Raw genomic sequence first — 17,542 nt, 5'->3', positions numbered from 1 at the left:
AAAAAAAAAAACGGTTATTGGATTGAATAACCGCTAACTGCCTAGGCGGTTACGGTTATTAAAAATCGATAACTGCCCAAGGCGGTTGTGGTTAGCGCTTATAGCCAATAACTGCCGATTATAACCGTTTGCACACCCCTAATATAATAGCTTCTAGCCCAAACAAGCATGGTTAGCAACTAAGCATAGAACCATCATACTTTCTTTTCTTTTTTTTTTTTTTTTTTTTTTTTTTTTCTCTCTCTATCTCTTCAAAAAGGCAAGCATGAGAGATCAATTGTACCTATTTGACATAATCATGACCATAGTAGCACTTGCCTAATAGGAACCGCATAGGAGGAGTCTAAACAGTAAAAACCCTAAGTGCTTACTTAAGATCGACTAAGTCATAGCTTAAGCTGCCCAGCCTTATCAAGGCATCAGTAGAACTTAAGGCGATTAATAACGATAAGATTGAAGATTCCAATTCTGAGAGTTGAAATAGCCTAAATCTTACAAGAAACCATATATAGGCCCTGTGGTAAGACCAGTCATTAGGCTCTAGATTGCTTTTACCATATGAATTTCTCCTATCAAGTAAGACATCCATTCTCACAACTTCCTGCAATGGCTGCTTACACACAAGTTGCAACTGAAGGAGATCAACATTGGTATCTTGATAGCAGAGCAAGTAATCATGTGACAACATAAAACTTGTCTTTGCAGCAACCTTACCAAGGCGATGAGAGTGTTATGATTGAATTTGGCAGTGGCTTGCAAATAGCTAATATTGTTCATATCTTCTTATCACTCTTAAAACTAATTTTTTGCTTAGTGATATTTTACATTGTTATGCTGCCTCCTCTAACCTTTTGTTCATTCAAAAGTTTTGTAAAGACAATAATTGCTTTTTAATTCTCACAACTTCTTATTTTTGTATTAAGGACATATTGATAAGGGAAACTCTTCTACAATGATCGAGTCATGCATGAAGCATGACTTTATCCCATTTTTCTGCAACATTTTCTCACCAATAAGGCATCTAGTCAATCTTGTAGTCGTGCATCCTTCACAACTTTTTTAGGTGTCACTACCAATTTGAAAGTCTGGAATGCACATGAGGTTGGGCCATCGTTTTGAATATGTCATCATGCAAGGGCAATGATTCTCTCTAATTCAAATGAACCGGAGAAGATTTAGTTGGTTATATTTACAAAGGCAAATTGCCCTTTTATATTTTTTTGACAATTTTACTCTTTAAATAAAACTAATTGGATCCACTTCTGTTCATTGGGATCCAAACTCATCATGCAGTTGGTTAACTATTTAGTTTTAAATGTATTGGGCTCCAATAAAGTTCCTCAATTATGTGAATCTTGTCTAGCTTCCAAAAGTATATAAAACTTCCACATTCTACTTCTTCCTATATGGCTATATGTCTCATGCACCGTTATAATTAATTAATTCATTCCAGTATTTGGACTTTGCCAATTGTATTTGTGGGTGGTTGCAAAATTTATGTTGTGTTTATTAATGACTTTTCTTGCGTTTCTTGGATGTTTCCACTATGACAAAAATCTAAAATAATGTTTTGTTTCATTAAATTCAAAGGCTTGGTTGAAACATACACACTTGTTAAAACATCATCATACTATGAAAGAAAGAAGATTTTTTTTTTTTTAAAAAAAAAAATCTTGGAATATATAGACAAAACTATAGCCGCAAGGTTTAACTAAAAACTTACATAAAATGATGCCGTTTTGATTTTTTTTAAAATATTATATATATATTATAAGCTAGCAATTAGTGCCGTTTTTTATAACCAACTATAAAAACAATTATGCAATTAGTGATTATAAGCGATTAATAGTTATTGAGCAATCATAATCGCCCCGCCTGTAGAGACATATCTATCAGCACTCCAACTCTCCCAAAACTGTGAATCATGATGATAAGTATGAAGAAATAACAATGACAGCCAATAGAATAAATTGTGTTAAGAAAGTATAGCTGACAGAATCTCAAGACACATGCATGAGCAAGCCTTGTCTAGATTTAAAACACGTGGAAAAAGGAAAGCAAGTACGGTGTGATTCAATGCAGACAACAAAGGAAACTATTCTATGAAAGAATTGGTGTCTATTCAATTTTTAAATCCTTAACTTAAGTACCCTTTATTCTAATTTTTTCCTTTAATGTACATTTGGTGTATATATTGTACGTGTAAATCAAAAGAAAGAAGCTTCTATTTGTAATACAGAAGTCTAAGCTTTCTTTTGCAAGACAAATCCTAGCTCAAATATATATGGATATAACAGCACATATAAATCCAAGAAGAAGGAATTGAACGAAAAGAAAAAAACAAATTTACTGACATGGTAGGCAAGTTAATGTTTGGACCGACGTGGACCCAGGCTCACTGGGATAGAAACCCGAAACCCCACCAAACTTAAACCACCTTCGACCACCTCCCACGTAACACTATTTCACTGTTTCTCACAACCATAACACTCATCCATGCGCTACGTGCCTATTTGACAGACAATCCTGAGTCCTCCATTATAATCCCTCCAAAACCTCTCCATCTATCTCTCTCTTTCTTCATGTTTCATCACCGAATTCACTTCCAACAATGTCCTCCCTCTCAAGTAAGCCTGAGAAGAGTAGCAGCAGCGATGACGATGAGTACCCTATTGCCAACTTCACCGAATGCTACGCTTGCAAGCAGGTGGGTGTACCGGTTTTCCATTCCACCCGCTGTGACCGACCACACTTCATGTCCGGCAAAACCACACTCGTCCCGGTCCCGCGGCGGTCCTGCGGCCCATTCCGCCTCGTTTTAGACCCGCGCAGCAGGTATGTGAAGAGGTGGAACCGCGCGGTCTTGCTGGCACGTGGCATGGCTTTGGCCGTTGATCCTCTCTTCTACAACGTGATCTCGTTGTGTGGGAGCGGGGCTCCGTGTTTCTATGTCAATGTTGCTTTGGCGACTATCCTCACCGTTGTTCGCACGTGTGTGGACTTGGTGCATCTGTGCCACTTGTTGCTTCAGTTCAGGTTGGCGTACGTGTCGAGCGAGTCATTGGTTGTTGGGTGTGGAAAGCTCGTGTGGGATGCACGTGCGATTGCTGCTCACAACCTGCAATCCCTTAAGGCGTTCTGGTTGGATGCTTTCGTTATAATTCCGGTCCCCCAGGTAAGACTTGTCTTCATGCCCTGGGCTGGGACTGTACAGAGCTGGTACTGTAGCTTCTTTTTTTTTTTTTTTTTTTTTTTTTGGGTATATGTGTTTGATTAGTTTTAGTGAAAATATTTTGTGGGAAAAAGTAAAAAAATATATTTTATATAAAAAAAAATAAAAAATTTGTTTTGTAGTGATTTTTTATTTGAATAATAATAATAAAAAAATGATTGATGTAGTATAAAAGGTAGAGATGTTGAGATTAATTTTGAGGTGAATTTTTTATTTTTTTTTGGGATTGAGGCCGGCCCTGGTACAGTACTAGCCTAGGGCCATTGGCAAACAGGGCCCATATTCCTAATTTTTGTACTTCTTTAATTAACATTCTTTTTTTAAGGGGAAAAACTAGATTTAATATCGTCTCACTTTTTTTTTCAAGCTATTTTCATCTAAATGTAGTTAACACACTCCAACTGTTACAAATATGTTATTGTTAAAATATTAATTAAATTTTTAGGATCAAAGATATATAATTTTTTTTTCTTATAATTAGTTTAAATTTTTAGAATAAATAGTAATTTATTTATTGGGACAGTAAACATGCAACAAATAAACAAAATATTCTTTGTGCTTTGTCTCGTGTTACTTTTTGTCAGTGTTATATATATAATGCATACAAGAAACGACTCACATAATGAAACCAGTAAACTATAAGATAAAGTATTTTTTTAAGGATCTTCATTTCTCTTTCTTTTGGATTAATTAGAATAGGAAGGATCTTTTCTTGTAACGGTTCAATTTCCCAACTCAATTAAAAAAAAAAACTACAAGATAACCTCCCTCAAAAGAATGAAGAAGATAAATAAAAAAACAAAGTTACAAAAATAAAATGCAGAAAGAGTTTCAAAACTTGGATTCTTTGGGTAAAGTCGAGGGAAAAAAAAATGAAAAGCATGAAACAAAAGAATGGTCGAAAGCTATAACTAGATATTGGAAGTAACTTCTATGAAATTAAGTAGCCATTTAAAGTTAGTGACCATTATGATCTGTTGTTTCAGGCATAAATTATTCAAAATTTATTCATGCAATTAATTCTCTAATACTTACTGTTAGAGCTTCCAGGATTAATTTAAGTGCAAACCATCTTCGCAATGAAATGGAGAGGATCCTCATTCCTTTGCAATGAAACCTACATTAATGTTTTTGTCTTAATAATTAATTGTAAGTATTTATTTTTTGCCTGCTCAAAAATAAATAAATAAATAAATAAATAAAAACAGTCCTTAGGCTAGGACTTGAGAATAAATCTTGTCATACTTTTAAGAAAATTGATCAATGATGGAAAAAATAGGCAGCTTGTTGATGTCAAACTTCAAGAGGGTTTGGAAGGAAACAGATCCTCTCCAGTCCTAAATGGAGTGAAGAGTATCTCGTTAAAGACTAAGATTTCCTTCTAGAAATTCCAAAGTCTCAAATGAGACACCTGTCCCACTACTAAAATAATAATAAAATATTATTTATAGTTAAAAAAAAAAATTAAAAAACAAAATAATAAAAAAATCTGCCACCCCATTTTTGCCCTATGAACCACCCCCAAGGGCCAACAAAAATTAAAAAAATTATGGGTTTGCACTTGGGGTGGCCGGCCACTTTTTTTTTTGGCCCTTGGGGGTGGTTCGGCCACCCCCAAGGGCCATGGGGATGGCCAGCCACCCTAGATCAATTTTTTTTTTTTTTTTGGCCTTTCGGTGTGGCTGAACCACCCTCAAGAGCCATGGGGTGATTTCGGCCACCCCAGACCGGCCGGCCTGGGGTGGCTTCCACTCCAGGGGTGGCCGGCCATCCTGTAGGTCAAAAATGGGATGGGCTAGCCACCTCTTTTATTATTATTATTATTATTATTTTATTTTTAAAATTATAAATAATATTTATTATTATTTTAGTAGTGGGACAAGTGTCCCATTTGTGGCTTTAAGATTTTTGAAAAGAAATCTTAGCTTTTAACTGGATACTCTCCAGTCCAAATCTGTTTCCGGTTTGGAAGCTATTAATCTTCCTCAATTATTGTTTCATTAATGGCTTTAATTAGTGAGTTAATTCACACAAAAGAGCACCGATTCCATTTTAATTTGGTTCAGATTAATTTCTCCTTAATTTGGCAGGTGGTAACATGGCTGGTTGTTCCAAAATTGCTGAAAGAAGAACGGGTTAAGCTGATAATGACGATACTGCTAGTAACCTACTTGTTGCAGTTCATTCCCAAGCTCTACCATACGGTTTACTTGTTGAAAAAACTGCAAAAGGTCACTGGTTATATCTTTGGCGGTGTTTGGTCCCGTTTCAGCCTTAGCCTCTTTGCCTTCTATGTTGCTTCTCATGTAAGCCGGCCAAGTTATCGCCAAATTTATATTAATTAAGGTTACATACATTATTTTACTCCAATTTTTGATAAAGGCCGCTGGCAATTTGTGTTGGCGTATCAGGTCAACTCACGGGTCAATTTGACATGGGTCAATCCAATCTATTTAGTTAAACAGATCAAACCCCTTAATCTTGACATGACCCATTTAAATTAGCGGGTAATATGACACAACTTGTTAACCCGTTTAATAAACAGGTCGTGTTTAGGTTAACCAAAACATATATGCATGACCTGTTTGCCCTATTTCGGCCCATATATTAACTTTTTTTTTTTTTTTGAAGTTAATTTATAAGAATTTTAGAGGCAAAAATTTGTTTTTTAATTGTAAAAAAATTCTAATATAAATTATATGGGTAATGCTGGTTACCCATGTGTCAAGCAATCAAGTTGACCCAAGATCAACCCGTTAATTAAAGTATTGGTTAATTAGGATTGACTCGAACCTGATTAGACAAAATTCTAATCTACTAAAGTTTGTCAATCGTGTCAAAAATTGCTAGCTATAATTTCTGATTGTAATTTAATTTATCAATATGGTATCTACAGGTTGCAGGTGGATGGTGGTATGCCCTTTCTATACAACGGCTAGTATCATGTCTCCAGCAACAGTGCGATAAAAGAAACAAGTGTAATCTCTCTTTATTTTGCTCGGAGGGTAGCTGCAATCCATCTGGTGGTGCTAACTTGACAGCAATAAAGTCACTGTGCTTGGCCGCTGATGGACCTTTCAAATATGGGATATATACGCCGGCACTTGAAGTAGTTTCTAGCAACTCTCTAGCCGTTGGAATCCTTTATCCAATATACTGGGGATTTTTGAACCTTAGGTAATCAACCAAAGATTCAAATTAATATATTTTGCGCAAAATATATTAATTTGGTATTTATTTGTTTATATCATGCTTAATTAATTATCATGTTTACAGTACTTTCGGGAACGTACTTGAGCCTACAAGTAACTCGTTGGAGTTGGCGTTTTGTATATGCATCACGCTGGGGGGCTTGGCACTCTTCGTTACTTTGGTTGGCAATATCCAGGTATTTCTCATAAGAGAAGTGTTATTGTGTCTTTTTAAAATATAAATTAAATAATGAAATTAATTTTGCTAACGATAAGGGAATTTTCACTGGTTGTAATGATGATGAAGATATTTTTGCATACGGTCCTGGGAACGAAGAAAAGTATGCAGCTGAGATACCGAGACATAGAGTGGTGGATGAAACGAAGGCAGCTGCCATCTCATTTGAAACGGAGAGTTCGCCATTTTGAGAGCCAAAGATGGGCAGCCATGGGAGGACAAGATGAGATGGAACTTATCAGAGATTTGCCCCATGGCCTCCGTAGGGATATTAAGCGTTATCTTTGCATAGATCTTGTCAAGAAGGTACGTAACAACAGAACCATCTGCCATTGTTATATATATAGAGAAATGCTACATACTCTCACTCTCACATTCTTAAATACACACTTTATGAATTGGCATTAAAAACTAGCATTAAATTTTGGATTAATCACTATTAAACTATTAAATTTTAGATTTAATGATGATTTTTAATGATATATTAGAAAGTGTGCACTTTAATATATGAGAGTCATCGAGAGTGTGTAACATTTCCTTTATATAATAGATGGCATGTTAAATAAGAAATGACCTAGCAACACAGTACACACTATATGTGTGCACTTTATAGCTAGTTTTACAAATAAGTTGATATTGGTTAACAACTAGGATCAAAGGGTAATAAGATCAATGAGCAGTAGAGAGAAAATTTCACTTATTCCCCGAAGTATTAACAATTTTTAATCATAACCTCAATTTATCAATTTTTGCAATGCTGGTATTTCTAAGTTTTAGTCATTTTTTAATTTAGCCCCTTCGTTATGATTTTCTTTCCTAACGAAGGATGGCAAAATGTCTAAAATATCCGTATTTTTAAAATTATTTTTTTTAAAAAAAAAGGTTAAAAATTCCCTCGCCTAATGGGGTAAATTTTAGGTGTTTTTTTTTTTTTTTTTTAAATAATTTTTTAATTAGAGTAAATTTGTATTTTTATAAATTTTACAAGAACATAAGGTATATTTTACTTGTTTACCGTTTGATTTAACCCTAAACCCTAACAATATGGTAAAATTAAAAGAGGCTAAAATTCGGGATACCAACATTTCAAAAAATGATGATTCAAGGTTGTAATTACAAAATCGTTGATGATTTAGAAAGGGAAGTGAATTTTTCCTATAATTAGTTAGCTAGAGAAATGTTATGCCTCATTCTCTCAACTATATATATATATATATATATATATATATATATATATATATATTCATTATTGAATATGTAAGGCCTATATGTAAACTTACAAATCGATTAATGGTAGATTTGAATTTATTTGAAAAAAAAAAAAAAAAAAAAAAGATTTTAGGAGAATGGGGTTATCATTTCTCAATTAATTATGGCTTATATATACTCTACACATCCCATTTTGAAACTGATATATATCTTCTTGATTTATGTTGAATATTGTGTTTTCTATTTCTTAGGTTCCTCTATTCCACATGTTGGACGACCTCATTCTTGACAACATCTGTGATATGGTCGAACCCCTTATCTACTCCAAGGGAGAAAAGGTGTGAAACTTTACAATTACACCACCATCATATTCATATATAGACTCACAGAATATTAGAAATCAATTTGTTTTTAACTTCATGGTGTTCCCACGAGCCAGATTTTCAGAGAAGGAGATCCTGTGCAGAGGATGGTGTTTATTGTTCATGGACGAGTAAAACGAAGCCAAGCCCTCAGCAAAGGCTTCATAGCCACGAGCGCGCTCGAACCTGGCGGGTTTTTCGGCGACGAGCTCCTGTCATGGTGCCTCCGCTGCCCACGCACAGATCGGCTTCCGTCATCGCCTGCAACGTTTATTTGCGTAGAGTCCATTGAAGCGTATGGGCTCGATGCATATCATCTCCGATATATTACTGATAATTTCCGTTATAGATTTGGCAGTGATAGCCTTAAGCGGACGATGAGATATTACTCGTCCAATTGGCGCACATGGGGAGCCATCATTATACAATTTGCTTGGCGGCGGTACCGGATGAGAACTATGGGTTCATTGGTTCCTTTGGTTCAAAATAGAGGAACTGGTGATGAGAATATGCTGAGACAGTATGCTGCAATGTTCATGTCGTTTCGGCCTCATGATCACCTTGAATAAAGCATATTTTAGCAAGTTTTTTGACTAATTAGTGAACCCATTCTTTTCTATGAACTTTTAATTATATGGAACTTGGATTCGACAACAATAAAGGAGATGATACCGCAGACGACGCCAAAGTCAAAGCCCAAGTGTTGAAGGCAAATTCTCTTAGGTGCAGACAATTTTTTTTTGGGTCATGTCCATGACAAACTCAAATTTAGCTATAACCTGATTCCTATAGGAAATTCTTAAAGGAAGCGCTTTGCTCGAATCTGGTAGAACGGTGTTTACTGTTCTTATCTTGTTGCATCTAATAATTTAGAAAATACTTTTAAATAACATGACAACATATGACCGATAAATTTATGAAATAAATTCTGTCAAGGGGTAAATGCCCCCAATCCTGAAAAAAATTCTGCCCCCCAATCCTAAATTATAAAAAAGAAAGAAAAGAAAAAGAAAAAGAAAAAAGTATTTAGCTTATTTATTTCTTTCGATTTTCTCAAAAGCGTAATGATGTAAAGTAAAAGGTATTTAAGCTTAATTAGTTCGTTCTTCTCTCCCCGCGAAACCCCACTCCCTTTTCTCTCTTCGACACACCCCCGTTCCCTTGTTGCAACTCGGCAACGCAGAGAGAGAGAACTCATAATCCTTTTTGTGGATGAGCCTCTCACCGGAGGGCTAGGTTGTGAACTTTCTTGAGCCCTATTTTTGTTCCCTTTTATTGGATGCATGGTTGGATTTTCAAACAACAATTAATATGTGTAGGTCAACGTGAGTTTCACGTTTTTCAAAATATCCCAGCAATAATTTTTTGGTTGATTAGTTATCTGCTATGGGGTGATTTCGGCCAAACCACTACTAAGGCTAAGGCTTTGGGATGGCAAAAGCATTTCCAATGACCGATCGAAATCACCCTAAAACCCTCCAGAGGCCATGGCAACTAGTATTTAAAACATAGGTGAAAAAATTAAAAAAAGTAATTAACCTTATTTTTTTTTTCCTAATTGATAAACCTGTATATCTCCTATTCTCTCTTTAGAGACCATTTATCTCATCTCATTCCTTGAGATGGAGGAGGGAGTAAAAGAGTAAAAATTCAATGTTTCTGTGTCAAAATATAAAAATAAAACTAAAGAGATTGATTGTAATTCAATTTATTTAATTAAATAAATTAAAATCATGAATCATAACCAGCTAATTTCACCTAATCCATTAATTATAATTCAATTTCTAATAAGCATCCATGAGAAAAAAAGCAAGAAGTTGATCCATGCACCGTTTTAAGTAACCTGTCTTGTACTAAACTCAAAATGGCTTAGAAAATTTGCGAGTACATATAAGAAAATCAAGCTTCTCAATTATTATGCATGCAGGGAAACTGAGAAAAGAAAAGAAAAGAAAAAAAAAAAAAAACGAAAATAGAAATTTAAGTCCGCATAGGGTTCAATTCATTACAAAGACCATAACATACCCCATAAAAGCATAAAAACAACATTAACAGAGAATAACGAAGCACAGACAACCCATGAACCCGTACGTACAGCTTCCATCACAAAGAAACACAGATGATCGGACACATGGCGGTGGATCGAGGTAGCTTAAGAGCCCTGAGAACCGGTGACATGCTGCTGACCAAACTGCTCAGCCCTGTCCTTCATCTCCCGAGCCTTACTCGCCAGCTTCATGCGCGCGTGGTCAAGTTGATCCGCTCCAGGCGGGTGCCTCCCCGTCACGTACCTGTAGATCCACGACAAAACGGTCACCGCCGCCACGCCGAACCCGCCGGAGGCCAAGAACCCCATGATAATAAGCGATACTGTGATGACCGCAGGGACGAGAACGGGACTGAATATCACAAACAGCGGGGTGGCTAAGGTCAACGCAATGACCGTGCCGGCTAGGATCAAACCGGAGAGGACCAGGAGGGACCCACCGGCGGTGGCAGCAGTGGCCGCCTTGACAACTTGGTGGGACCGGGGTTGGTGGGCCGGGTCCTGCAATTGCCTTGGGTGCTCAGCCATTTTATGAAGATCGGACGGCGGAGAGTTGATCAGGACTTAGCGTATTGTGTGATGCTGATGATAATATTGGTGTGGCCGTGAGCGTAGCTGTGAGAGGTGGGGGTTTTATATAGAAGGAGGCTGGGTGGTGCGTGTTGAAAAAGGGGTGGCACGTGTTAGGAAGTTTTCATGCAGGGGTTGCATGTAGACGAAGGGGCTTGGTTTTGGGACACGTTGCTTTTTGTCTGATTTAAGTCTGTTGAAGAGAGATCAGACTCATGAGAGAAGAAAACACAATTAATTATAATTATTTTATTACTATAGAAAAACAATCTAGAGTTTATGGTAATCAAGACGATAAAGCATTAGCAACATATTTCTTAGATTTTTCAAAATACAAATAGAGAACCAAATTTTTATTCAAATATTTCTTGAAAATAGCTTCCCTCTTCATTTCTTTATACGATCTAAATATTATTTCAAATCAATGCTAAGAAAAAAGAAGAAAAGATTGGATAAAATAAGGATAAGGGCAGTTAAAATGCTCCATAGTTTTTGGATAGGGGAAATTACCTTTGAACTATCCACTCATTTGCACTTTGACCTCCAATGTTTAAAAAGTGACACTTGACCCCCCTAAACTTTCAAATTATTGCAATTCAATCATTCTAACTTTTTTTTTTTTTTTTTTGCAAAATACTCCAATCCCAAGTTTTAAAAAATAAAATAAAATAAAATATTTTTTTAAAAAATTTAAAAATTAAGGGGTGGCCGGCCACCCAGTTGGGCCTAGGGGTGGCTTCGGCCACCTCAGACCGAACACCCCTTAATTTTTTATTTTTTATTTTTTTAACTTGGGATGAGGGCATTTTGGAAAAAAAAAAGAGTCAAAATGGTCGAATTGCAACAATTTGGAAGTTCGGGGGATCATGTGTCACTTTTTAAACATTGGAAGTCAAAGTGCAAATGGGTGGATAGATAGGGGGTAAAATGTATTCTTCTCTTTTGGATAATACTGTAATTAATTTTTTCTTTGTTTAGTGAGGCAAGGGAATCTTCTGTTTGTGATTTTTTGGAGATTTTTCATACATGTAGGGAAAGGGGGGGTTTAGGGAGTCTATTGCTCTACTATTAGTGCTCTGATATTTGATTTTTAATTTGTGAAATAATTCTTTAAAAATAAGGTGTAATTCATTAACAAAGGAAAAAGATTTTGGACTTCAAAGCTAAAACAATCACCAAAAATATTTGACTGAGGGATCCCTACAATTTGATTATAGTAACTTGAGAAACAAATATAAAAGAGTTTTTATAAAACTCATATGTCCAAACAGATCTTGAACAATCCGCGTTTATTCTTAGAGAATGAATCTATGAAAGATCTCTCGTATTTGTTAAGAATCCAGATCGGATCCTAACACTTGTTTAAGAACCGTCAAAATTTACGTAGAAGTTGTGTCCTTTGTTGTGTTGCTGCTCTTTTGTGCATTATTTATTTATTCATCCCTATTAATTCCTAATAATTAGCACCCTAAGAAGTTTAAATCTAAATTTTTGCCTATGTGTCCAAATCTAAAAGAAAGTTTACCTTATCTAATAATCATATACAGAGATTTACATTAAACTCCTTGTCATTAAAAAAAAAAAACCAACTACATGTAAATACGAATTTTTCAGTTCCAAATTAAAGGAACTCTCAAATATTATTAAATCCTTAAGTTGGTCATTAGATATTATTAAAAGAGAAATGAAATATATTTTTTAAATTATTGTTATCATTTACACATTTAAAATAAAATAAAATAAAAAGTTTTTTAATTTTTTTTTGGCAACTATCTCCCCCTATTTTCCTCACACCGCCACTCCCATTTTCACATTTTCTTCTAACTCCATCTACTTATTAGAGGAAATAGTTATCCATTTTTAAATAATTTAAAATAAATGATAATTCTTGAGTAACTCTACTAGGTCTATTTGTGTCCTACTAAAAATGATGTAGTTATTAAAATCACCATTGAACTTGTAATTGATCATTATTAAATTTTGATTCAAAAGTAATTTTAATAGTTACATCATTTTTAGTAGGACACAAGTAAGCCATTTAAAATTACTCATAATTCTTAGTTTAAATAGACTTACGTGGGTGGGTAAAACAGTCTAAGCCCCAGAAAACAACAGCCGAACTCCACCAACAAAATCACTTAGATGCAGGCAGTGTCTTCCCTTCATAAAAGATAAGGCTCATGACCAGCCTATGGGTCTCCAACTTCTTAGAAGGGTACGTTTGGAACACTCAACAAAGCTCACTTATAAACAATTTTTTATACGGCTGGTGAATTCAACAAGAATTTAATATGAAATTAACAAATTAGAATTGAGATGTCTAACATGTTTAATTAAATAGGCTAATTATGATTGACCTATATAATCTTATACCCATAACTCAACATGACCCAACACACAATATAGGACTAACAATTTTTAATACAATCCACGAACCCAACATGAAATTAGTGAGTTAAAGTGTTTGACTTATTTAATTAAACAAGTCGAATTAAAGTTAACCTATATAGTCTTATACCCATGCATCAACATGACATAAACTCAACACGAGAACACAAATTGTCACCCTTAGTCCAGAAGACATCCCAGAGCACTCATGATTTGTGAATGAGAGAGTACTTGGGGGAATATAAAAATACCACTTTCTATTATATTCAGGCTCTAGGAACTCATCGGAGCTATACAAACCCCCCCTCTCCAACACAAAATATATATATCCACGAAATAATTCACTTTCAAGGCAACAAAACATTATATACATAGCCATTAGATAGGTCTATTTCCTTGGCCACTTCAGTGGTATAGCAGAAAATTTAATGTTCACCAACAGGCATAGCGTTATTTTGAACATTAGCACGATGCTAAAACAGGCCAGAACACTAACAAAGTCGATCAAGTTAGGAATGCTACATATTGTCAAGCACAAGTACTTCAAAGACAATGTTTCTCCAATTTAAACAGTGTTAATTTGAGGAGAAATCCTTAAATATGGATATGACATCAATTTTGCATTCAATGAGCAAACCATCACGTACCAAGTAGCCCTTTGATACATCTTGGAGATCTCTCATTAACAAAAGCTCTTGGACACCATAAGAGTCGTGGGGATCAGAAAACCAGTACTCAACTGTAAGGTAAGAATTGGTCACATTATTAGATTTTTTTAGATTGGTTTTTTGTGTAAATTTCTAGGAAAATTTTCTTCTGTTTAGGTAGAAAAGAAATGAAAGTTTGCAGCATATTTTGTGAAAATCAAGAGAGCATACATGTCTTTTCAAGGTGATTGCTATGGATTTGGTCCCTTATTCGCAGCTTGAATTTTGCATACAATTTTCTGTTGGAAGGAAGAGTTTCTGAATCACCTAAGCAGAGATAGAGAGACAAGCATGTGTCTGGTCCTGTTTCACTTTCACTTTCTTCTAGCTCGAGCCTCAACTTCCTATATCCAAAATATAAAGATTTAGGTTGTGAATTAACAGGATAAGTAAACTACTTGATACTGATATAGAAGAGCAAAACTCCAATCATACCATCTTCGCCCTTCAACGGTGAAATGCTCAGAGATATAAAATTCATCTTTCAAGTCGGTAAAGTTGTCAATCCTCCAAGTGAAATAATTATGTTGAGGTTGATTTATCATTGACAAACTTTCCCCTCTACCAGTACCTTCAATAACAAAAACTTCCACCCCAAAGGCACAAGTATCATCAAGAAGATAACCATTTGATGAATCATTGAGAGTATCATGGGAAAGCAATTGGGCGATTCCCCATTCAGTCTTCAAGTTATGGAAGCGTCTTACTCTCCCATTTGCATCTGAGTTGTTGAGGTTTACAAGCAATTGTAAAGTCACATATCAAATTCCAATAAACATATTATCGAGGTACATCCCGATGGCCAAATTGGCAAGCAAAGCTTTAAACTTAAGCTCAAATCTAATATTCTCGCATTAAAAGAGTACACTATAAAATCTAAATTTTGGGTGAAGGTACCTTGAATACTCAGGTACTTGTCTCGGATTTGATCAAACACAAAGAATCTTATGTTCGCATTAACCTCCCAGCCAAGTGGAAGGTCATCGGTAGCTGCTATTGCCAAATATAGCGAGATGTGACCGTTCCCATTGCTATTTTTTTTCCCATTTGGGTAGAGTACCAATCTCCTAAAGATGGAAACAAAAATGCTCATATTTTTTTATTAAAAGAAGAAAAAGAAACCAATAGCTGTAAGGAGAAGGGGAGTCCTGAAGATGCACCATTGATAGCCGCCAACTTCAAACTGGCCAGAGTGACATTTTTCCTCCTCCATCCCTAACAGTAATGAGAAATTCTTGACTTGAAATGTATAATGAGCTGGTGGGAGATCTCTAGTTGATTGTATGATTCCTGAGATCAAAATAAAGAAAAAAACCAGATTCAATAAATATAAAGCTAATTATTGTGATACTTTTTTTGTTAATAGTTATATATTCAATCATAGGTCATTGGGTTGGACAGTAGAGTGGTTTTTAAAGTTCCAAATCTGTTATATCAAACCTTTTGCTAATTTATTTAACCAATTGGTAGCTCTCCCCCTCTACCGAGGGGAGTTTTGGGTTCAATTCATTACAGTTGAAATAGTTTTGAGTCTTGACAAAAGTATTAGGATAGCGTATTCAATCCCATAATTTATTACATCTATTTACCGTACAACATTGACCTAGAGTAGATTGTTGATAGCTAGCCTAGAGTTGAATGTTACCCTCTTCAAAAATATACTATGAAATAAATAAAACTTCAAATTAGATATGACAGAATTAATTGCAGCTTGGAGTACTTCACTAAGTATTCCATCAAGCTGGTTTTTAAGTTCATTTTTCAACAATACTAAATTTTAACTCAAATACATGTTTGAGATGTAAGCAAGAAAATCTGTTGGTGGATCAGATTCAGTCCAATGCCAACTCCAAATGTGTCCAAGTCGCAGCATCAGAATCTGACGCAGATTGAGCAAATGGAACTAATTTCGATACTTTTTGACAATTAATACTAAATAACATAACACAAAGTCACCAAAAATCAGAGAGCGAAGAAGAGAGAGAGAGAGAGAGAGAGAGAGAGTATACCAGTTTCATCATTGTCAGCAGGGAGAGGATAGCAAGTTTTATCTTCCATGTCTTTCTTTTGAACTCTTCTTTCTGCTTCTGCTATAACCCTGCATGCATTAACAAAGGAGTTTTAATATATCATGGGTACTCCATGGCCGTTTCCTTCTGCATGGACACTTTCGTTAAATTTTTTTTTTTTTTACTAAACGACTTCTTCCAAGGGAGTTTGGCATTGCGATTTCGTATACTAAAAGCATGAGCGTGATGTAAAAAAATTTGTAAGCTGCGATTATACTAAACGCTTAATTATGTTTTTAAAATCCCATGTTTTAAAATTATTATTTTTAAATTGTTTGCTTTGAAATTACAATCCCAAACAAATTACAGAATAGTTAATAGCTCTCTAGGGATGTATATCACATCACCACCCTAAAATTACTAGCCCCTTTGATTCTCGCTTCGACAAACACTTTTAGAGGCCTTACTTCAACACGATTCGCATTAATGGAGAGGAGAAATTAAACCAAGAATCAAAGGAATTTCAGATGGGGGTGGGTAGAGAATTAGAGAAACAGTTTGGATTATATGCCGAATTTCGTTGGAATTATTATTTTTTATTTATCGACTTTTGCTTTCTATTTTAACTTGTCAAAGAAATACAAGAAGTTATATATCACTTTTTCAAGACCTGTGACGCCTATGTTTTCTGAATGGTACATAAACACAACACGAAAAAAGCAAAAGAAAAAAAAAAAAAAAAAGAAGGAAATTTACCTCAGCATTAACGGCGATGAAATTGGATGAAGCTAATCAGTACGGACGCCAAGTCTGGGGGTTCATTCAGACTTCAGAGTGCCACCTCCGGTTAGATCCCCGATCCTGAAAGCCTCAATCTTCACCTTCCTTTTCCGGCAAAGCCTCACAGGCTCACAGCGTTGCTCGCTTTACTTTCGAAGTGAGAGTGAGATATTTTTTTTGCTTTTGAAGTGCGTTTGGCTCAAGTAAAAATAGGAAGGGGTTTGGCATTGTGATTTTTTGATTTTAAGTTAAATTATAAAAAATAAATGGGATTTGGTTTTTAAAAAATTGTGATTTTTAACGCAATTTTTTAGGTTTTCAAATTAATGATAAAGAGACGCACAATTATAAAGGATAAACTATAATTTTAAATGTTAATTTATTTTTTTTGCCATATCTTTAACTACGTTTTTAAAAATTAAATATTTAAATTATACATTTTAAAATCGTTATTTTTAAATCGCAAACTCAAATAAATCCCAATTTATAATTAGGGCTCATGTGACCATGTCATTTAGGGTTTATTTGGCTTACAATTTAAAAATAATAGTTTGAAAATTTAGTTACGCGTTTGACAAAATTAGAATTTCATCTTTAAAATTACAGTTAACGTTTTAAAAATATGTGTTTTTTTTTTCTTAAAAAAAACATCATTTTACCTGAAATTTGAAAATGCAGATTTTTTACGTTTTTAAATCACAATTTTGTAAAAATACAATCTCTGACAACTTATTTTTTGCAATTTATTATTATTATTTTTAACGAAATCGCAATAACAAACACACTGATTGATTTTTCTTTTGTTTTTT

At 34.8% G+C, this 17,542-nt stretch overlaps 3 protein-coding genes across 4 annotated transcripts; 1 reads left to right on the top strand and 2 right to left on the bottom strand.

Moving 5' to 3' along the window:
• Positions 1-2,533: 2,533 nt before the first annotated feature.
• LOC132190515 (cyclic nucleotide-gated ion channel 2-like) lies at positions 2,534-8,955 on the top strand. 2 transcript variants are annotated; one of them, XM_059605526.1, is made up of 7 exons: positions 2,534-3,175; positions 5,323-5,538; positions 6,129-6,409; positions 6,509-6,620; positions 6,731-6,967; positions 8,122-8,208; positions 8,310-8,955. In XM_059605526.1, exons 1-7 carry the CDS (start codon positions 2,612-2,614, stop codon positions 8,799-8,801), a joined length of 1,989 nt encoding a protein of 662 aa, XP_059461509.1. In that variant the 5' UTR covers positions 2,534-2,611; the 3' UTR covers positions 8,802-8,955. The 2 variants fall into 2 exon arrangements, with proteins under 2 accessions (XP_059461509.1, XP_059461510.1); XM_059605527.1 differs by lacking the exon at positions 5,323-5,538.
• Positions 8,956-10,123: 1,168 nt separating this feature from the next.
• Positions 10,124-10,906, bottom strand: LOC132190318 (oleosin Cor a 13). The gene has a single exon (XM_059605270.1). It carries the CDS (start codon positions 10,805-10,807, stop codon positions 10,385-10,387), a length of 423 nt encoding a protein of 140 aa, XP_059461253.1. The 5' UTR covers positions 10,808-10,906; the 3' UTR covers positions 10,124-10,384.
• A 2,659-nt stretch (positions 10,907-13,565) lies between these two features.
• On the bottom strand, positions 13,566-16,922 carry LOC132189549 (ubiquitin C-terminal hydrolase 12-like). Its single transcript, XM_059604291.1, has 7 exons — positions 16,710-16,922; positions 15,954-16,042; positions 15,105-15,234; positions 14,842-15,011; positions 14,380-14,665; positions 14,116-14,288; positions 13,566-13,976 (listed from the first exon to the last, which is right to left on the bottom strand). The coding sequence occupies exons 1-7, from the start codon at positions 16,715-16,717 to the stop codon at positions 13,813-13,815; spliced, it is 1,020 nt and encodes a 339-aa protein (XP_059460274.1). The 5' UTR covers positions 16,718-16,922; the 3' UTR covers positions 13,566-13,812.
• Positions 16,923-17,542: the final 620 nt, after the last annotated feature.

This window comes from Corylus avellana, chromosome ca8 (assembly GCF_901000735.1).
Source record: "Corylus avellana chromosome ca8, CavTom2PMs-1.0".
NCBI lineage: Eukaryota > Viridiplantae > Streptophyta > Magnoliopsida > Fagales > Betulaceae > Corylus > Corylus avellana.
The sequence above is the reverse complement of the archived record's forward strand: the minus strand, read 5'-3'. Positions and strand labels throughout refer to the sequence as shown.